Source organism: Scyliorhinus canicula, chromosome 7 (genome assembly GCF_902713615.1).
Source record: "Scyliorhinus canicula chromosome 7, sScyCan1.1, whole genome shotgun sequence".
In the NCBI taxonomy this organism is placed as follows: Eukaryota; Metazoa; Chordata; class Chondrichthyes; order Carcharhiniformes; family Scyliorhinidae; genus Scyliorhinus; species Scyliorhinus canicula.
Genome location: NC_052152.1, coordinates 126,697,247 through 126,720,424, shown reverse-complemented (window position 1 = coordinate 126,720,424; position 23,178 = coordinate 126,697,247). Strand labels below are relative to the sequence as shown.

Here is a 23,178-nt window from a genome sequence, read left to right as displayed (position 1 = left end):
ATATCACGATCCCAGACCAGACACAAGCAGTGGATAGGATACTGGACAGAAACCACCTTGATGCCACCTTTCAAACGCTCCTTGTGATTCTGGATGATACGCAGTAGAGTTAAATTACTTTATTCCTAAACAATCCATACCTTCTTGAATAACTTCAACATAAAATTGGATCCCTGACCTGATTGAATATTTTTTTTGCTAGTCCATATCTCGTTAAAAATTAGTTAACTCCTCTACAGCCCTCTTAACTGTAATATTTGTTCATGGAAGGGCCTCCAGAAATCTAGTAGTGTTTTTCAAACTTTTTTGCCCAGCACCCATTTTTACCAACCAGCCGACCTTTGCGACCCACGTCAGTCGACCTTTGTGACCCACCATTTTGTCCTATCTTTAATGCGAGAGGTGAGCCTAGGCTTATATTCTATAGAACAGAGTAGCGAAGAATGAGAAATGACCTCATTGAAACATGTGGAGATGCCGGCGATGGACTGGGATGGGCACAGTAAGAAGTCTTACAACACCAGGTTAAAGTCCAACAGGTTTGTTTCGAGTCACTGAGAAAGGAGCTGTGCTCCGAAAGCTAGTGACTCAAAACAAAACTGTTGGACTTCAACCTGGTGTTGTAAGACTTCTTACTCATTGAAACAGGCATTATTCTCCAGGACTCTACAGGGCAGATGCAGAACATAAGTTTTCGTCAGATGGGTGGTTTACAGCCTGGGCATATAGCCTGCAAATTACAATGTGATGAATTTAGACGTAGATGAGGAGAAATTACTTAACTCCAAGTGTTGTGAATCTTTTAATCTCTAAAATTCACTATCAAAGAGAGTTCTGCAGGCTCAGCCATTGAGCATATTCAAGACAGATACAGGAAGACTGAATTGAATATTTTTTTTAATCTCCTGGGTCAGCATGTTGACATCAGGAGGAGGCGGTGTTTTTCTTGGCTCCACGTATGTGCACTGATGAGCGGGCACGCATGCGCAGCGCGCCCGCATTTTTAAAGCAGGTCACAGTCATAATTTCTAAGGCCGATCGCAGCCGGCATTTTTAAAAGCCGGGTACTGCGGCCGTTGCGCCTGAATTCCCACGATTGGGAACACCGCGATGGATGGCTCTGCGATCTTCCTGACACCCGCCCGCAACCCACCACGGTCGCGACCCCCACTTTGAAAATGCCTGATCTAATAGACACTTCATTATGGTCAACAAATACTGATTCCCACTTTTTGTTTTAGGCAGGGGTCCCATGCAATCAAATAGGACCCTCATAAAAGGTTCCTCAAATGCTGGAATGTATATTAAGGGTGCAAGTTTGATTACCGCTTGAGGTTTCCCTATTACCTGCTATGTGTGAGTTGTGCGGCAAAATTCAGCTGCATCCTTGTGCAGTCCAGGCCAATCAAAATTTTTTATTTTTGCTTGAGTTTTCCTTATTCCTAAATGACCCCCTACTGGAACCTCGTGCACTACCCGCAAATCCTCCTCTCTATAACCCACCAGCAACAGCACTTGATGAACCTCTGCCCATTTCTCATCTGCCTGAATGTGTAAAGGATTCCATTTTCTCATTAATACATAATTTCTTTTTTTTTAAATTTAGAGTACCCAATTCATTTTTTCCAATTAAGGGGCAATTTGGCGAGGCCAATCCACCTAGCCTGCACATCTTTGAGTTGTGGGAGTGAAACCCACGCAGACAAGGGTGAATGTGCAAACTCCACACGGACAGTGACCCAGGGCCGGGATCGAACCTGGGACCTCGGTGCCATGAGGCAGCAGGGCTAACCACTGTGCCACCGTGCTACCCTATTAATACATTATTTCTAATGTAATAACTACTTTACTCTGAATCTTCCTGCTGTAATTCTACCAACTTTCTTGAACTAAAGATATCCACTTTATCGGCCACCTGCTCTTGGTCCTTATCAACCGTCTGATCAAACATGGTTTCGGACAACTGAACTTCAGCCTTCCTAGCCATACTCCTGGAGTTTTATTTCTCCTGTCTCAACCTGTGGCTTTGTGATCTTGTCACTACACAATCAGAAAACACCCCAGAAATGTTTCTTGCAACACCTCAGTTGTTTGACTTTCCACTGGCTTTTCAACCACAGTAGGCATCACTCCCACCTGTGATCCAGCTGTCTCATTACCCAGGATAAACTTTATCCCTGAAAAGGGTAATTTTTCTATTACTCCGACCACCACTTTACCACTTCTCACCGGAATCTCTAACCTTGCCTTACATAATGGCACACTATTCCTCTCATCACTAATTCCACCTTTTCTGGCAGTACTCCTTCCAGACTATATATCTCCTCATCTCACCATTAAATACTGACTTGCTCCTGTATTCCTTAAGATATGAAACTCCTTACCTATGTCAACTTGTCCACACGAGTAAACCTTACCCCCACAAATAAAATCCTGAAAAAGTTCTGACACCTGCTTATCTACCAACCTCTAAACAGGCTGTACACTGTGTTGCACCTCTTCCACTAGACAATAGTTCTTCTTCCCACTTTATCAAAACCCACTGGCTTATCTTGGTTTAACGAGTCTGTCTTCCCAGTACAGGGCAGGCAAGGTAGCACAGTGGTTAGCACTGTTGCTTCACAGCACCAGGGACCTGGGTTCGATTCCCAGCTTGGGTCACTGTTTGTGCGGAGTCTACACGTTCTCCCCGTATCTGTGTTGGTTTCCTCCAGGCGCTCTAGTTTCCTCCCACAAGTCCCTAAAGACGTGCTTGTTAGGTGAATTGGACATTCTGAATTCTCCCTCTGTGTACCCGAACAGGCGCCAGAATGAGGCGAGTAGGGGATTTTCACAGTAACTTCATTGCTGTGTTAATGTAAGCCTACTTATGACACTGATAAAGATTATTATTATACTTAATAAATAATTATTTAAACTGCAGCCTGCTTGGCCACGCTAAATTGCCCCTTAATTGGGGGGGATAAATAGAATTGGGTACTCTAAATTTTCTTTTTAAAGTCCTCTCTTTTTCGTTCTGCCATTGCCAATCTCTCCTGTCCTTTTATTTCCAATTTCTTCTGTTCTATTTCTTTCTGTTTATCTTTATCCTGAATTTCTAATTGTTTCATTTGTAATTGAATTCCATCTAATTCTCATGATTCTGACTGTGTCTCGGGCAAATTTAAATGCTGAGCTATTTCTTGTATTATCTCTACCTTCCTCACTCCTTTAGATAAGGTTAACTGCAGCTTTTCCGCCAAACCCAAAAGTTTTATTTTAGTCACCCTTCGTAAACCAACTCAAGTAATCTCTTCCATACCCAGGAAAACCTTTGCACCTGAAAGTTAATTTTTGAGGGCATCACAGTGAAACTGATCCTGTCCTCACCCAATGTGAACTTTCCAGCCCTAGCCATTGGACAGCAAGTGGAGAGAACAGGCATCTTGGCCTCCTGCTATTGAAACCAGTTTTCACTGCCACCTGGACTCAGTGCAGACCAAAAATCAAATTTGGGACTATTTTGTTGCCTCTATCAACAAACAAACTTGTCTGGGAAAGGTATTCTTCTGATCCTTCACTTCTTCATTGATTCGGACCTTATTTTGATTGAAAGAACGCTGATTACATTCCTTCATTTACTCAGGCATTCATTGATGATGGGCCAGTTGTGGTAAGGTTTCGCCATTTCATGCCGAGTAGGCTGCTTGAACTAAATGGAAATAGAATTTTGATCCTCCTTCCCACAGCAACAACCCCAGAAACATTCAATATTCGGACAAGGTTTCTAGCCGTTCTATATGGGAAGGTCTGTGAATCCTGTTTTAACACCTGTTTGATTGCTCTGGCAGGGATTGAGCCACCTCGTGACTCTTTTAATCGCTGGCTTCTGGAACGCAAGGCGATCGACAAAGGCAAGGACCCATTACTACCCAGTGATTGTGATCCAATCATCTCTCCCTCTATGTTTCGTGAAGTAATGAATGACATTCCTATCAGGTAACCAAATATTTCCTTTTATCTTTGTGATACAGGCTATGATAAAGATTATACGTTGTACTGTAATAAAGTGTGTTCTGACCCCTTGTCCAACAAGTAGTTTCCACCTAAAGAGACATCTATCACTTATAGAAACATAGAAAATAGGAGCAGGAGTAGGTCATTCGGCCCTTCAAGCCTGCACCGCCATTTAAAATGATCATGGTTGATCCTCTATCTCAACACCATGCTCCCACACTCTCCCCATATCCTTTGACACCTTTAGAGTCTAGAAATTGATCTATTTCCTTATTAAATATATTCAGTGATTTGTTCTCCACTGCCTTTGTTAGAGAATTCCACAGGTTCACCACCCTCTGAGTAATGACATTCTCCTCATCTCAGTCCTAAACAATCTATCCTTTAGATTGTGACATTCCCCCCCCCCCCCCCCCCCCCCCCCCCCTCCCTCCCACAAGCCAGCAGAAACCTCATCCAGTTTGTCCAGTTCTGTCAGAATGTTATATATTGCAAATGGATCTCCTCCCATTCTTCTTGATTCCAGTGAATACAGGTCCAGTCAAACCAATCTGTCCTCATACAACAATCCTGCCATCCCAGAAATCAGTCTGGTGAACCTTCACTGCACTCCCTCTATGGCAAGTAGATTCCTTCTTAGATAAAGAGACCAAAACTGCACACAATAGTCCAGGTGTGGTCTCGCGGCAGTAAGACATCCTTACTCCTGTACTCCAGTCCTCTTGCAATGAAGGCCAACATACCATTTGTATTCCTAACTGCTTTCTAACTGCATGCTTTCGTTCAGTGGCTGGTGTACAAGGTCATCCAGGTCCCTTTGTATATCAACATTCCTCAATCATTTAAAAACTACTTTGTCATTCTGTTTCTCCATCTCAAGTGGATAACGTTTAATTTATCATAGATCATAGAATTTATCATAGAATTTACCATGCCTTAGGGCCCATCAAGTCTGCACCGGCTCTTGGAAAGAGCACCCTACCCAAGCCCACACCTCCACCCTATCCCATAACCCAGTAACCCCACCCAACACTAAGGGCAATTTTGGACACTAAGGGCAATTTAGCATGGCCAATCCACCTAACCTGCACATCTTTGGACTGTGGGAGGAAACCGGAGCACCCGGAGGAAACCCACGCAGACACTGGGAGGATGTGCAGACTCCGCACGAAAGGTGACCCAAGCCGGGAATCGAACCTGGGAGCCTGGAGCTGTGAAGCAATTGTGCTAACCACTATGCTACCGTGCTGCCCCAATTATCTGCATTATATTGTATCTGCCATGTATTTGCCCACTCGCTCAAGTTGTCTAAATCACCTTGAATCCTCTTAGCATCCTCTTCATCACTCAGTGCCACCAAGTTTCATGTCATCAGCAAACTTGGAAATATTACATTTGGTTCCTTCATCCAAATTATTGATGTAAACTCTGAATAGCTGGGGCCCTAAGCACATATTACAGTGTGACTTCCAAACATACCTGGCTCTGTACAACAACCCCTGCCCCATCCCGCCCCGAACACACACATGCAGCTCCCCTCAAAGTCTCTTGGAAATTAATGTCACACATGCCACATCTCCAATCTAAAGCAATGAGAAATATGAAGTCCATGCCTGTTACGTGACACACACTCTCAGTGGAGAATGACGTTCACAGAGACCTCAGCTTGGGAAATGGTACACACTCTTTTTTTAAAATATATTTATTCGAATTTTACGTTTTAGAAACAGCCGCAACAAAGTTACAAAATAATACCATACATAAGAAGAGCGGGAAAAAAAGCTCAACATACATGGGCATAAAATGGAACAGGAGAACGACATCACAACGGGCTCGGTACGATCATTGGGCGAAACTGAATGTTCCCATGACCCCACCAGAAACTAAAGGAAGAATACGATAAAGTAATAAAAAAACATGACATGACGGTGAACACTCCCACGCCGAATCGGGTGCACACCAGCCCACAAACCCTTCGCCTCGGCAGCAACATAGGCACCAACATAGCAATCTCCCTTGGATATCAGACCCAGCTGCATCCACGCAAAAGCGAAGAACAAATACATCAAACCCAGCACTACAAAAAACAAAAAATCCAGAAGAAACCCAGCTTTAAGGAGAAGTTACATCCGTACCCCAGAATGCAATCTAACCCCTAACGGGCTTTTCACAGTAACTTCATACCTCTAACAATGAAAGATTATTATTATTATCCAGGCCCGGAACAGAATTAGTATTGATTACATGGTCAAAGAAAATAACAAAGAGGGGGCCAAGTCCAAGTTATTCTCAGTCCCAGGTTCTGTCATAGAAGAGAGAAAAGACCAGAGCTACCAGAACTGACCCTCCAGATAATAGGAGCTCAGGTCCCAGCGCAGGTCATAACAGCACTCATGGAGGGGCCATATACCTAAGGGTAATAGACCACTAAACTGACAAACAGACAACCTACCCCCAAGGGGAATGACAAGATACCCACAAAGCCCAAAACCTGAGTAAGGATAATCATTCTGGTCCCAGTCTATAGGAGGGCTCCAGCCCAAGGAGAAGGGAAGCCGTCAAGACTCCCCTTCAAAAAGACGTCCTGCGAAGGAAGGGCGTACCCTGGAACCAAACACCCATCCCACCAATCGGGACCACCCAAGAGAAAAGCCACCACCGCCTTAAAATGAACATTCAAAATGGACCCACTCCTAATCAGCCCAAACATCGAAATCCATCCGGCCTCAAAATGGTCCAGACTGAGCGGCACCTCCAAGTAGCTCGGGGAGACAGCAATGGCAAAGTGAGCGACACAGCGGAAGCCTCAGCCTCCAAGGCATCCCAGAAAAAAAAAGAAGGAAGAAAAAGCAAGAACCATCAGAGCTAATCACACGGTTAAGAGAGAAACATAACCAACCCAACCCCCACTCCCCTTGGGCAAATGCCCGACGCAGGCCAACGAGAAGGAGAAGCAACTACCCAGACAACAAGGGGGCATCTCACCTACCCCAGGAAAACAAATAGAATATCTATTCCATGCAACTCTCAGCCCATGCAAATCCCAGAAGGTCAAGCCCAGTCCACCAGACTGACCCCTGAAGGCACACCTAGAGGAGAACACCCCATCCCCGGGGACAATAGGATACCGACCACAGCGCTGAGTCCGATCACGCCTACTCACACCATGAGGAGGCCCCGATCAGGTGGAAGAAGAGTCATCATGACACCCATCAATTTGGCGTTCTGGGAGGGAGGGAGAGGGGCAATCCTCTCCCCCTCAACCTCAAGAGCCCTTCCCTATTCTACTAGGCCAGACTAGAACCAGGACCAGCATCACATTCACCCAGACAAGAGAAGAAATAAGAGACCCCCAGGGAAGAGACACCCAAACCAATTCGCAGCGAAACCACAGTCCTCACCCAGGGCCACCTTCACATTCCCCCCCCCCCCCCACACGCACAATCCTCAACCACGGATACCAATTTCAGACTGCTTTAATGACGAACAAGACACTCTATCAGCTCCAATACTACCGAAAACAGTTAAAGAAGGAGAAAAGACAAACCCGACCTGAAGGAAGAGTCAGACCGAACCCAGTCTTTCCCAGGATAACAAGAAGTCTGTCCAGGCTGATGAAGGACAAAAGCACCAAATTCAAATCAAATGGGTGGGGGGGGGACCCTAAACGGATGAACTCTAACTGACTATCCTCAGCAACAGTGATGATAAACTAATCCTATCAACCCCAACCTTCCACCCATCTTCCTGCTCCGGCTCCACTCGTTTTCTCACTAAACGAGGTGGGGGGGTGAAAACAAAGTATGAATACTTTTAGGATTTAAAACTATGCACATCCCATTTCCATATTTGACTACACGTGAATTTGCTAAATCAGGATAACCAACGATACATGCCAAACGTCCCATTGTACGCAATCCCCTGTAGGAAAAAAACAACAGCATCAAGGTAAACAACAATATGATCAGCAGGGAGTAATGTCTAAGTAACAGCTGAAATGTAGTGCAGTCCTCAGGGTAAAGACATCTTCCCAAGTGCATGAAGAAAGCAAAGCCAAGGATAAAACGGGACCAACGAGCACTCTTCAGGATCTCTCGAGGGATTCCGACAATCGAGGCATGAGACACCAATACATCCACCACCATGCCATCTTGTTTAACAGCCTAGTCTCCAGTGGGACCAGAACAGCCATATCCAACCCCTCACAAAGAGCATCAGGAACAGGACAATACAGGATCAGCGATCGGTAGGCCAAACTGACCCCTGGCCTCGAAGGCAGGATACAATGTGCCCCATCAAATCTGAAACGCCCAGTCTCCAAATCGAGATTACCGAAACATGGCAGCCAGTCTTCAAAATCCCTCGGGTTTCAATACTGTTACACCATTGATTTATTACTCTTGCCAACATTTAATTCTGATGATAGCAGTTCTGTTAATCCATTGACAAGTGTAGAAAAGTATTGTCTGTGGCAACTGCTCCAAAAGCCACTCTTTCTGCTCCCTCATCTAAACTTTCATCATTTGTGAATCCTCGTTCCCACTTCTCTTCCAGTTCAACAGTGTCCTGCACTCCCAGTAAAATGTTTTCCACATTCATACCCTTGCCAGTAAAACATTGAGAAAATAAAATGGAATTAGTTTAAGATATGGCAGAGCAGGTGTGTGTCTCAAATGCAGAATGTGGGAGTTTGTGGAAGTTGAGATTGTCTCGAGCAACGTGTCTGCAGGAGATCTCTCAATCTCTAATTTCTGTGGCTCAGAGTCACAGAAGGAATACAGAGAAATTTCTGGTACAGTTTTACCCAGAATACAGTAACACCCCAGAGAAAAGCACAGGTTCAGGAAAGGGTTGTAACTGATAGGGAGCCATGTTGCAGGGATTTAGAAAGCTTGAGGAGAAGACCCTAGTGCAAACACCAATCTCTTAACACCCACCTTTTTAACTTGCCCCACCATCTATGGGCTGGATTCTCCCAGAATGAGGCAGCGTCCCCATACCTGCATACAAACGGTGGAGTTTGCCTCTCGAAATTTCTATAAAAAAGTTGAACTAATTCAGTGCCCTGTAAGGGGCTAGCAGGGACCCGAACTAAATCCCACAGCTTTAGCTGCGGATACGGGCGGCCGCACTCTCTGTTCAGAGTCCGCGCATGCGCACACCGATGGCCTCCAGCGGCTGTGCTGTGCTCCATGTCGGACTCGGACCGCAGAGCCGCACTAAGAAAAGGGAACCACCCCCCACCCCTGATCGGGCCACACGCCCGAGCCTCAACCCCCACACAGTTAATCCCCGGCTGCCTATAAGACCCCCCCCAGTCTCCGATTCGTCCATCCCAACCGGAGCAGTCGCAGACTGAAGCCTCTGGCAATGGCCCCCTGGCGATGCGGTGTACTCCGCTGTCACGTCGATTTTCTGGGCCTGGAGAATCGTCGAACCGGTGCTGGGCCCGATTATGACGTGAAAGTGGATTCTCCGCACCGGCCGCGATTACGGCGTGGGGCTGCGGAGAATCCAGCCATATATAGTATGTAAATGTATGCAGACAAACAAACACAGAAAGAAAGAGGGGTGTAAAATAATGAAAGTATGGACGTTGTCCAATTAATTTTTATCTTCAGTTTGGGCTTTCAGGTGGATGTTTCTGCTTCTTCTTTCAGAATCTAGACATTCCTGTCTTCAGAAAGTAGGCAGCTGAGCATAGAGAAAGAGAGCTGCTTCCACTTTGAGGGTCCAGTGGCTTCTTCTGGGTTCTGTCCAAAAAACCCCACCTGACAGGAGCCAATTACTGTCAGTTGCGAGGCAAAATACTGTCCCTGGCCAATCCATTGGCCACCAGCCAACCAATTGAAGCGAACCCCTCCAATTTCTTGGGTGCTATAATGTCTGGATTCCTTGCCCAAAATGCAAAACTTTATAACAGTGTAAAATTTTGGAACTTCTTTTGCGCAACTTAATGGTATGTCTCCATTAATGTTCCATGTACGAAAAACGAGAAAAGCAAAATAAAATAAATAGGAACTGAAGGAATCAACAGGAAGGGCCCTTGGATACATTCCCCCCCCACCCCACCCCGTTCGTGCATTGGTAACTAATCAGCCCATAATTTCTCAAACGCTGTTCGGCATTCTGCTGTTCACACCATTTTTGCTTGTTTCCGCAATATACAAAGCATATTGAATTTCCTCCTCTCTCTGAGGTAGTTTCTGTGGGTTCAATCGATATGAATGTTGTTTTATCGGTTTGGAGTCAGCTATGTGCACATCATGATCAGTTAGTTAAGTGAACCCAGATGTGTCCCTACAACTCTACTTATGCTTTTGCAGAACTTAAGAAGTTTTCGTTCCTCTTCCTTTAAATGGCCAAACTCAGTAACTAATGTTCTATTATTACTATATTTGCTAGTCGTATCACAGGAGGGTCACTCTGTGAAGTTTCAAACTCTTCTCGTACATCATTCTTCCCATCTCTGTCCTCTTCCAATATTTCTACTACCTGACTCACTTGTTCATTTCTATGCTCTACCCTACAATGGTATTTTTCAACAGGGTGTCTCGGTGGCACAGTTGCCTCACAGCGCCAGGAATCCAGGTTCAATTCCGGCCTTGGGTGACTGTGTTGAGTTTGTACTTTCTTTCCGTGTCTGCATGAGTTTCCACCTGATGCTCCGGTTTCCTCCCACAGTCCAAAGATGTGCAGGTCAGGTAGATTGGCCGCTAAATTACCCTTTAGTATCTATGTGCATGTTAGGTAGGGTTACGGGGATAGGACGGGGAGTGGGTCTAGGTAAGGTGCTCTTTCAGAGATTCGGTGCAGACTCGATGGGCCGAATGGCTTTCTTCTGCACTGTAAGAATTCTATTTCTAATCAGACATATTTATTTGGCATAATCGGTCCTTCTTCCTACGGCCTGGAGTATTTATTAAGTAAGTCACCCTCCTAACTACCTTTATAGGGGCCGCTGAATTTTGCTTTTGGAGATTGACCCTGCAAAGGCAAAAATACGAGTACCTCATCTCCAGCTTGGAAATCTGGCCTGTTTGTTTACCCATGTTTTCATTCTTGCTTCCGAAACCTTTAAAGGGTCTGGGGCTTCCTAATAAGCTCCTGTGAGTGTTTCCAGAAATGTGGACACGTAATCCAACATTGAAAGTTCTCTTTCATCAACTTTAATGGACCTGAATTTCGTGCCATAAAATAATTCAAATGGACTAAACCCAGTAGATTAATTTGGAGAATCTCTGGTGACAACTAGCTTTTTAAAAAAAAAATCAGATCCCTTTTCCCAATCTCTTGGATATTCATGGCCCTAATCAATTACAAATTATGTCCTGGAAAATTCTGGACATAAAGTTAGAACCTGGTCAGATTGTACTTCTAAGGGTGGACCATAGCATGTGAAAAACTGTCAACTTTTCCACTACTATCTTATCTGTAGTTATTCTCAAAGGTAATAGCTACCGGAAATTGGATGGTCAAATCCATGACTAAGAATGTACTGATGCTCTGCCTTCGCTTTAGACAACCTCAATAGTCAACCAATCCCCGACTAAATGGTTCTAAATGGACTAAATGGTTTAATCCCATGTTGCAATTTATCTATTATCTGACGGGTGCTATTTCCCTACGATATTTGGGCAGTACCACTATCTGATGAAAAGCTCCTCGTCTGCAGGTCTATGAGGATGTCTCCACTTCCTCATCAGAACTTTGTTTTTTACCCTGCAACCTCAACTTCTGTGCTAATTTAGTTTGGTTTAGGGCTGGTTTAGCACAGTGGGCTAAATAGCGGGCTTGTAATGCAGAACAAGGCAGCAGCGCGGGTTCAATTCCCGTACTGGCCTCCCTGAACAGGCGCCGGAATGTGACAACTAGGGGCTTTTCACAGTAACTTCATTGAAGCCTACCTAAGCGATTATTATTATTATTATATTAATCTTTGTAACTCTGGCTCTGCCTCCTGGGCCTCAAATTAATTAAGTCCGAACAAACACTTCCTTGGAATTATTCCCATCCTCCAGGATAGTTTAATCTATCCTACATTTGATTGTGTTGTGACTTTGATCTCTGGTTGTGAACTTTGTTTAGCCATTGCCTTGGTCACCACACATGATGGAAACATTTCTGGAAACTGTTCTTTCTCCTTGTCATCCCTCGGACTCTCTGTAATCATGGGTGAAGCTACAACCGTCACTCTTGCCAAATCATTCCCTAAAAGTAAGTCTGCTCCATTTACTGGTAACTTCTTAACCACTCTGACAACTACTGGACCTGACAATAGATCTCACTCCAATTGTACTTTATGCAATGGAACTGGGATATAATCTCCACCTGTCCCATTCACAAACTCTTTAACTTTCATTGAGCTCTCCAGAGGGAACCAAATTCTTCTCTGGTAAGAGAGTTTGAGTAGCACCTGTGTCCCTTAAAATTTATGGATTTGCCTACATCAGTTGATGAAATTGGAGTGATCTTTCCCGAGACAAAACCACACATATTTATCTACCTTATTCATCGTACCTGCAGTGTTTACCTCGGGTCTCCTGATTCTAGCAAGAGCTACAGGCTGGCCTGTAGTATTGTCTACTTTTGTTCCCTTTCAAAATCCTCCTTCGGAAGCCCAACAACTTCTTGGGCTTTCCTCGCAACTTCCAACATGTTGAATGAACGTGTCCCACTTTGTTGCAATGGTAACAACTAGGCCTTTGAGTCTCACCTCCTCCCAGTCTGATCTGAGAAGCAGATCTTGGAGTATTCCCAGCTATCTATTCCTTAACTTGGCTGCCTGCCTGTCTTTCACACTCCCACTTTCTAGCCTTTTCAAAATTATGTGAGTGACAGAACAAAGGTTTAAATTTATGGATCAGCTTTTATTGCTGCTTTATCTAGAGGTCATGGCTTCTTATCACAGATGTTAGTGAATTCTTAAATTATTCTAAGAGAATGACTTTTCTCAGAGCCTCATAGGTCCCAATGCTCGTATCCATCTATTAAAACTTCTGCTTAACCTTCTCAAATTCAGCCCAATCTGCCTTGGCTGTTTCCTTAAATAACAAAACTTTTGCCTATATGTTTCCGGAACTAATTCATATGCACCTAGAATAGTCTTTTTTACATTGCCATAATCCTTAAACAGTCTCTCTGACATGGAAGCATAAAATTCCTGTGCCAACCCTGTCAATTTATTTTTCATGGGTAATGCCCACTTTTCTTTAGGCAACTCCATTTGGGTTGCTATTTTCTCAAATGCCATGAAAAATGCCTCTACGTCCTTGTCTTCAAATTTTGGTAGAGCCTGTATAAACTTAAGCATATCCCCACTGGGTTCTGTTCTAGGGTTAAGCTCCCCTCTAGCTCCTGACAGCTCCCTTTTAATTCCCAGTGCTTTAAGCTGGAACACTCACTCTCTCTCTTACTCTTTTGCTTTTTCTTCTCTCTCTGATTCCAACTTCCTCATTTCAATTTCCATTTGAACTCTTTTTGCTGCATCTCCAGTTTTCTTTCATTTTGCTGCATCTCTACTTGTTTCATTTGTAACCGAATCTTAGCTAATTCCACTGATTTTAGCCCCGGCCCTGGCTGTGTTTCTGACATCTCTTTCAAATTTTAAATGCTGAGTGATCGTGTCAATTGTCTCTACCTTCCTAGCTTTAGCCATCACCTCTATTTTTAATTAATTTGCCAATTCAATTAGCTTGTCTTTTCAAAGCCCTTGTAAATAAACCAAAGACAGGTCCTCCACCTGAAGAAAAACCTTTGCAGCTTTCAGAGTCATCTTGTTATACTATTGCAAAGCTGGTATCTCTCTTTATAATGTACCCCAAATCGTCACTGGCTACCGTTCCAAAGATCCTTGGACGATGCCCCCAAACTATGTTACATCAATTTCAACCTCATTTGACCCAGAGTCACAACACAGTTGAAACTAATTTTTATTTTAAAATACCCAAGGTGTTCAGCTGCCTAAAAACTACCACCACCAGGTTTGTAAATTTAAACACAATTAACTTTTCATTATTAACAGTAACTATAATGAAATAGGCAACAAATACAACTGATTAACTACTATACAATCTCTACTATACAATCTTTTAACTCGCCCCACCTTCTATACTATATATATATGTATTATGCGTTTCTCCTTTAGTCTAAGCTTTCAGGTGGTAATAGTTTTCATGTAGACTCACAGAAAAAGCAGGCAACCAGCATTTGAGAGAGAGAGAGAAAAACAGCTTATTTCAGGGTCTAGAAGCTTCTGCCTTCAGACAGTAGGCAGCAGAGCAGAGAGAGGAGCTGCTTCCACTTTGAGGATCTATGGCTTAGAATCCATAGAATTCCTACAGTGCAGAAGAAAGCTATTTGGCCCATCGAGTCTGCACCAACCCACTGAAAGAGCACTCTACCTGGGCCCACTCCCCCACCCTATACGTAACCCCACCTAACTTGCACATCTTTGGACACTTAAAAGTCAATTCAGTGTGACCAATCCACCTAATCTGCACATCTTTCTACTGCGGAAGGAAACTGGGGCACCCGGAGGAAACCCATGCAGACACGGGAAGAATGTGCAGACTCGCACACCTTGACTGGAATCAAACCTGAATCCCTGGCGCAGTGAGGCAGCAGGGTTAACCACAGTGCCACCTTCTTCTGGGTTCTGTCAGAAATACTCACCTGGCAGGAACCAATCACTTGGTTGTCAGGCAGAATACAGTCTCTTGGCAAATCCATATTCACCAGCCAACCAATTGAAACAAACTCTTGCTGCAATAAAGTCTGAGTTTGTCTGCCCAAAATACAAACTTTAACACCGTGCACTACTATGAGTTCCTTACTTCCTCTGCTCAACTTATGGTATGTCTCCATTAACGATCCATGGACCAAAAATGATAAAGACAAAGTAAAAGAAATAGGAATTAAGGGAAACAACAGGAAGGGCTTGAACAATATTTTAAAATAATTACACATATTTTAAAATTATCTAGGGACGGCATTGCTACTCTTATTTAATTATTTGTTAGAAATGGCTGGAAGGTTACCAAATAATTAATATAATTTCAATATTTAAGAAGGGGGAGCAGAACATGCCGAGTGAATTCATTCTAGAAAGCTTAATGTCAGTGATAGGAAAACAAATGGAATCCCTAATAAAGGAAAGAATAGAAGAACATCAAAAAATGGGAAACAGAATAATGAATAGTGACCATGAATTTCAAAAATGAAAATGTAATTTATCTTGACTTCCAAAAGGCCTTTGGTAAAGTGCCCCTCAATGTACAAGGTCAGAGAATGTGGAATCAGGGAACAAGTGTCAGAATGTATTGTTTGCTGGCTTCAGAGGATAGGTCAACATTCAGAGTAGTAGAAGGTGAGAAGTGGTTTTCTACAAGGGTCAGGGCTGGGAACTCTGATGTTCACAATTTACATTAATGATTTCGAATTTGGAATCAAAAACACAATTTCTAAATCTCCAGATGAAACCAAACTGGGGGATGGTTGTCAATACAGAAGAGATTTGCAACAAATTACAAGAAAACCTTAATAAACTTGCAGAACAGGCAAATAACCAGCGAATTACGTTTAATGTAGATAAATGTGAGGTCGGAAGAATAGTGAAGTCACTGATTACTTGAAACGTGCAAATCTAAATGGGGTAGAAAAACAAAGGAATCTCAGAGTATAAATACATCAATCAAAGTAAAAATTGGGTAACAGGTTAGCAAAGCCTTAAAAAAGCAAACCAATTACTATACTTCATTTCTAGAGGAATAAAGTTGAAAAGTAGGAAAGTTATGTCAAACTTTGATTCTCCCACAGTGCTGTGGTTATCTCTGTTCACTACTCTATAAAAATTATATAGAGACACTGGAGAGGGTACAGAGAAGATTTCACAAGGATGATGGCAAAATATATGGGTTTTGACAGTGGAGATACAGAGAGAATGTTTCCTCTTGTGAGGAAAAGGAGAATGGCAGGCCACCAATACAAGATAGTCACCAAGGAATCCAGTTGAGAATTCAGAAGAAACCTCTTCACCAGATAGTGTGGGAGTGGTTGAAGTAAATAGTAAAGATGCGGTGGGGAGGGAGGGTGGGGGGCACAGAAACTGGCCCTAGTCAGGAAAAGGCACTCCACACTGAGGCCTGTATCAATAAAACAATCTTCCGACTGAGACCTTGATCAATAAAACACTCCAGACTGAGACCCTTATCAATGACAAAAACAGAAAATACTGGACAATCTTAGCAAATTTGATAACATCTGTGGAGAGAAAAGGGAGTTAATGTTTTGAGTCTGGAATACTCTTTGTCAAAGCTAGAGTGAACTGGAAATGGAGTCAGGTAGTGGGAGGGCATGGAGCGGTGGGGCTGGATAGGGGCCCAATGATGGGTGGAGATTTACAAAGATGTCAAGGACAGAAGACAATAGGAATGTAAATGGAGAGAGCAGCACGGTGGCGCAGTGGTTAGCACTGCTGCCTATAGTGCTGAGGACCCAGGTTCGATCCCAGCCCTGGGTCACTGACCGTGTGGAGTTTGCACATTCTCCCAGTGTCTGCATGGGTTTCACCCCCACAACCCAAAGGTGTGCAGGTTAGGTGGATTGGCCACGCTAAATTGCCCCTTAATTGGAAAAAAATAATTTGGTATTGTAAATTTATTCTAAAAAGGGAATGTAAATGGAGGTGATTAAAGCTAAGAAGGGTACTGAAAGTGGCACATAAAGAGATTTGAATGTGTGAATGGCAGGACAGAGGTGAGCAGTGTGTCAAAGGGCAACTAGGAACAGTTGGCCCAAGTAGTGTGGGAGGAGGGGGAACAATGGTGAGGGAAAAGACAGATCAATGGAAGAAATTAGAATAATTTGTTAGAAGTTAAAATGGGGTGAAGGGAGGGGGAGAGTTCACAATCTGAAGTTGTTGAACTTAATGTTAAGTCTGGAAGGCTGTAATGTGCAAAATCAGAAAATGAGGTGCTGTTCCTCCAGTTTGCAGCAGGCCAAGGACGGTCATGTGGACGCGAGAGCAGGATGGAGAGAATAGACCAGGTTGAAGGAGATGGATGTGAAGTGCTGCTTCTCCTGCACCTCTGCCCTCACCCCCTCTCCTTCCCTCCCAGAACCAGGATAGGGCCCACCATTGTCCTCACATTTCACCCCACCAGCCCCGGAATTCAAAGAATCATCCTCCACCAGTTTCACCAGCATGATTCCACCACCAAACACATCTTCCCCTCACTCCCCCATCAGCATTTCATGGGGATTGTTCCCTCAGGGATATCCTGGTCCACTCCTCCATCACCCCCAACACCTCTCCCTCTTCCGATGGCATCTTCCCATGTAATCCCAGAAGGTGTAACACCTGCCCCTTTGCATCCTCCCTGCTTACCATCTCGGCCCTAAATACTCTTTTCAAGGAGGCTGCAGTTCACGTGCACCTCCTTCAAACTGGTCTATTGAATTTGCTGCTCGGTGTAGTACAGTGGTTAGCACAGTTGCTTCACAGCGCCATGATCCCAGGTTGATTCGGGCTTGGGTCACTGTCTCTGTAGAGTCTGCACGTTCTCCCCGTTTCTGCGTGGGTTTCCTCCGGGTGCTCCAGTTTCCTCCCGCAGTCCAAAGATGTGAAGGTTAGGTGGATTGGCCATGATAAATTGCCTTTAGTGTCCAAAAAAAAGGTGAGGTGAGGTGGGGTTACTGGGTTACGGGGATAGGGTGGAGGTGTGGGCTTAAGTAGGGTGCGCTTTCCAAGAGCCGGTGCAGACTCAATAGGCCAAATGGCCTCCTTCTGCATTGTAAATTCTATGATTCTATGCACCAAAGCTGTCTACTCTACGTTGGAGAGACTAAACGCAGACTGGGTAACTGCTTTGCAGAACACCTCCGGTCCGTCCGCAAGCAGGACCCAGAACTTGCTGTCTCTTGCCATTTCAACTCCCGCGTCCACTTTTTAAAAAATTCTTTCATGGAATGTGGGCGTCGCAGGCAAGGCTAGCGTTTGGTGCCCGTCCCTAATTGTCCTCGAACTGAGTGGCATTTTAAGAGTCAACCACATTGCTGTGGATCTGGAGTCACATGTAGGCCAGACCAGGTAAGGACGGCAGACTTCCTTCCCTAAAGGACATAAGCGAACCAGATGGAATTTTACAACAATCGACAATGGTTTCATGGTCATCATTAGACTTTTATTTCCAGATGTTTTCTTGAATTCTAATTTCACCATCTGCTGTGGTGGGATTCGAATCCGGGTTCCCAGAGCATTGCCCTGGCTGTCTGGATTACTAGTCCAGTTACAATACCACTACGCCACCGCCTCACCGAGTCTGAGACCCTTATCAATAAATCACGCTTCAGACTGAGACCCTTAACAATAAATCACTCCCCAAACTGAGACCATCTATAAAATACACCCCAGACTGAGACCCTTATCAATAAAACACTCCCCAGACTGAGACCCTTATCAATAAAACACTCCCCAGACTGAGACCTTTATCAATATAACACTCCCCAGACTGAGACCCTTATCAATAAAACATTCCCCAGACTGAGACCTTTATCAATAAACACTCTCCAGACTGAGACTCTCATCAATAAAACACTCTCCAGACTGAGTCTCTTATCAATGAAACACTATACCGACTGTGACTCTTATCAGTAAAACAGTCTCCAGGCTGAAACCCTTATCAATGAAACAAACTCCAGACTGAGACCCTTATCAATAGAACACTCCCCAAACTGAGATCCATAAGACATAGGGGCAGAATTAGGCCGCTCAGCCCATCGAGTCTGCTCCGCCATTCAATCATGGCTGATATTTTCTCATCTCCATTCTCCTGCCTTCTCCCCATAACCCCTGATCCCCTTATTAATCAAGAACCTATCTATCTCCATCTTAAAGACACTCAGTGATTTGGCCTCCACAGCCTTCTGCGGCAGAGTTCCGCAGATTCACCACCCTCTGGCTGAAGAAATTCCTACTCACCTGTTTTAAAGGATCGTCCCTTTAGTCTGAGGTGGTGTCCTCAGGTTCTAGTTTTTCCTACAGATGGAAACATCCTCTCCATGTCCATTCTATCCAAGCCTCGCAGTATCTTGTAAGTTCAATAAGATCCTCACCTTCTAAACTCCAACGAGTACAGACCCAGAGTCCTCAGACGTTCCTCATACGACAAGTTCTTCATTGGGATCTTCTTGTGAACCTCCTGGACCCTTTCCAAGGCCAGCACATCCTTCCTAGATACGGGGCCCAAACTACTCACAATACTCCAAATGGAGTCTGACCAGAGCCTCATACAGCCTCAGAAGTACATCCCTGGTCTTGTATTCTAGCCCTCTTGACATGAATGCTAACATTGCATTTGCCTTCTTAACTGCTAACTGAACCTCTTAAGAGAATTGTGAACAAGGACTCCCAAATCCCTTTGTGCTTCCGATTTCCTAAGCATTTCCCCATTTAGAAAATAGTCTATGTCTAAATTCCTCCTTCCAAAGTGCATAACCTCACACTTTTCCACATTGTATTTCATTTGTCACTTCATTGCCCACTCTCCTAGCTTGTCCAAATCCTTCTGCAGCCCACTTGCTTCCTCAATACTACCTGTCCCTCTACAGATCTTCGTACTATCTGCAAACTTAGCGACAGTGCCTTCAGTACCTTATTGAAGATCATTAATGTATATTGTGAAAAGTTGTGGTCCCAACACAGACTCCTGAGGCACACCACAAGTCACCGGCCGCCATCCTGAAAAAGACCCCTTTATCCCCTCTCTGCCTTCTGCCAGTCAGCCAATCCTCTGTCTGTGCCAAGATCTTACCCTTAACATTATGGGCTTTTAATTAATTAACAGTCTCCTATGCGGCACCTTGTCAAAGGCCTTCTGGAAATCTCAATTCACGTCCACTGGTTCTCCTTTGTCTAACTTCCTTGTTACCTCCTCAAAGAACTCTAACAGATTTGTCATAGTAAGAAGTCTTACAACACCAGGTTAAAGTCCAATATGTTTGTTTCAAACACTAGCTTTCGGAGCACTGCTCCTTCCTCAGGTGATTTGTCATGACCTCCCTTTGACAAAGCCATGCTGACTCAGTCCTATTTTACCATACACTTCCAAATACCTGGCAATCTCATCTTTTATAACAGACTCTAAAATCTTACCAATGACCGAAATCAGGCTAACTGGCCTATAATTTCCCATCTTCTGCCTCCCTCCATTTTTAAAAAGTGATGTTACGTTGGCCACTTTCCAGTCCTCTGGGACCCTTCCTGCCTCCAGTGATTCCTGAAAGATCATGACTAATGCCTCCACAATTTCTTCAACTACCTCTTTTAGGACCCTGGGGTGTAGTCCCTCCAGTCCAGGTGACTTATCCACCTTCAGACCTTTCAGTTTCCCCAGAACTTCTCCTTAGTAATGGTCACTGCACTCACGTCTGCCCCCTGATTCTCCTGGTGCTCTGGCATTCCACTGGTGTCTTCCACCGTGACTGATGCACAGTAACTATTCAGTCCCTCTGCCATTTCTGTGTTTCCTATTATTACTTCTCCAGCCAATTTTCCAGTGGTCCAATGTCTATTTTTGCCACTCTCTTTATATATTAAAAAACCTCTTCCTATCTTATAGAACATAGAACAGTTCGGCACAGGACAGGCCCTTCAGTCCACAATGTTGTGCCGACCATCTATCCTAATCTAACATCAGCCAAACCTACACCCCTTCAATTTACTGATGTCCATGTGCCTATCTAAGAGTCGCTTAAATGTCCCTAATGACTTTGACTCCACACACTCTGCTGGCAGTGCATTACACACACACACCACTCTCTGTGTAAAGAACCTACCTCTGACATCTCCCCTATACCTTCCTCCAATCACTTAAAAATGATGTCCCCTCGTGACAGCCATTTCCACCCTGGGGAAAAGTCTCTGGCTATCCACTCTATCCATGCCTCTCATACCTTGTACACCTCTATCAAGTCACCTCTCTGCTTTCTTTGCTCCAGCGAGAAAAGCCCTAGCTCCCTCAACCTTTCTTCATAAGACATGCCCTCCAGTCCAGGCAGCATCCTGGTAAATCTCCTCTGTACCCTCTCCAAAGCATCCACATCCTTCCTATAATGAGGCGACCAGAACTGGACACAATATTCCAAGTGTGGCCTAACTAGAGTTTTATAAAGCTGCAGCAAAACCTCGTGGCTCTTAAACTCAACCCCCCTGTTAATGAAAGACAACACACCATACGCCTTCTTAACAGCCCTATCAACCTGGGTGGCAACTTTGAGGGATCGATGTATGTGGACCCCAAGATCCCTCTTTTCCTCCACACTTCCAAGAATCCTGCCTTTAACCATGTATTCAACATTCAAATTCGACCTTCCAAAATTAATCACTTCACATTTATCAAAGTTGAACTCCATCTGCCACTTCTCAGCCCAGCTCTGCATCCTGTAAATGTCCTGTTGCAACCTGCAACAGCCCTCGACACTATCTACAACTCCCCCAACTTTTATGTCATCGGCAAACTTACTAACTTACCCTTCCACCTTCTCATCCAAGTCATTTATAAAACCACAAAGGGGAGAAGAGGTCCCAGAACAGATCCTTGCGGGACACCGACCTCCAGGCAGAATACTTTCCATCCACTACCACACCGCTGTCTTTCGCCAGCCAATTCTGTATCCAGACAGCCAATTTCCCTGTATCCCATGCCCCCTAACTTTTTGAATAAGCCTTCCATGGGGAACCTTATCAATGCATTACTGAAATCCATATACACCACATCCAGTGCCCAACCTTCATCAATGTGTCTCGTCACATCCTCAAAGAAATCTTCTTTTATATTACTATCTAGCTTGCACTCATGCTTCATCTTCTCTCTCCTCCCCCCCCCCCCCCCCCCCCCCCCCCTTTTTTAGTGGTCTTCTGCTCGCTTTTAAAGGCTTCCCAATCCTCTGGTTTCCCACTAATCCTTGCCACTTTGTATGCTTTTTCTTTAGCTTTTATGCTGTCCTTGACATCCCTCGTCAGCCATGGATGCTTTGTCCTCCCCTTAGCATGTACCTCCTCCTTGGGATTAATTTTTGTTGTGCCTCCCTAATAACCCCAAAAACCCCTGCCATTGGTTTTTCCACTGTCTTCCCTGCTCGGCTCCTTTTCCAATCAACTCTCGCCAGCTCCTCCCTCATGTCTTTGTAGTTACCCTTATTTAATTGTAATACCGTTACATCTGATTGCAGCTTCTCCCTCTAAACTGCAGGGTAGATTCTATCATATTGTGGTCACCACTCCCCAAGGGTTCTTTTGTGAGTGCCACGAAGAATCCAGCACGAGGTTTAAGTTTACAAAGAAATAAACATTTATTTACAATAACATCTATATATATAAATATATATATATATATATGTACACAACAGCAGCAGCACTACCCTTGCTGCTCACTCCTCTCTCTGCTGGTTACAAACTGGCCAGCTTTATTTATGCAGGGACTCTGCTAATGATTTCTCCGCCCCCCCTCATTGGGGAAGCTCATACTCCTACAGGATTGTGGGATTGCCATCAGTCGCCAGCCAATGGTAGCAGGCAGGTTATAACATCCATCCCCCCCCCCCCCCAAGTCCAAGGAATCCACCGAAGACCCTGGTGAAGGAGGGCGTCAGACTCGTTTTGCCGCAGGCCGGACACCATTTGCACAAGGCGCGGGATCAGGCGGCGTGTAACGAGATGGAGACCATCGCTTCCGTGATGAACGGCATAACGGGTGTACACCCACGACCCGTGGGCCCAAGGACTCCACCTCTGAGGCGTCCTGTGTCTCCATCTCAGAGTTTGAGTCTGCTGCATCTGTCATCTCGGCGTCTCTACCTCCATGCGGTTCTGTCACGACCTGCACAGGCTTTGAGTGAGGCACTAGAGGAAGATTGTGAGGAATACTTTCCATTGTGTCTGGTCTCTGTGGCTGTAGAAATTAGCTCCGGGGGCAGGGAATCTTTGGAAGTGATAGTCTTCTGGCCCGAACGTGGTCTAAATGTTTGCGCTGGAGACGACCCTGAGCTTGCACCTGGTAAGAGATAGGGCCCGTTTGGCAAAAGATTACGCCAGTGACCCACTGGGCACCACCAGCAAAATTCCGAACGAACACTGCGTCACCGGCGCAAACTGTCAATCGGCCGATGCCGAGAAAAACCATG

General features: G+C 44.6%; 1 protein-coding gene across 1 annotated transcript in view; it reads left to right on the top strand.

Moving 5' to 3' along the window:
• The window catches only part of pcif1 (phosphorylated CTD interacting factor 1), a 218,851-nt gene that overhangs the window by 114,728 nt on the left and 80,945 nt on the right, over positions 1 to 23,178 (top strand). The window contains 1 exon segment of the mRNA XM_038802885.1: positions 3,831 to 3,978. Coding sequence (XP_038658813.1) covers positions 3,831 to 3,978 — 148 coding nt within the window.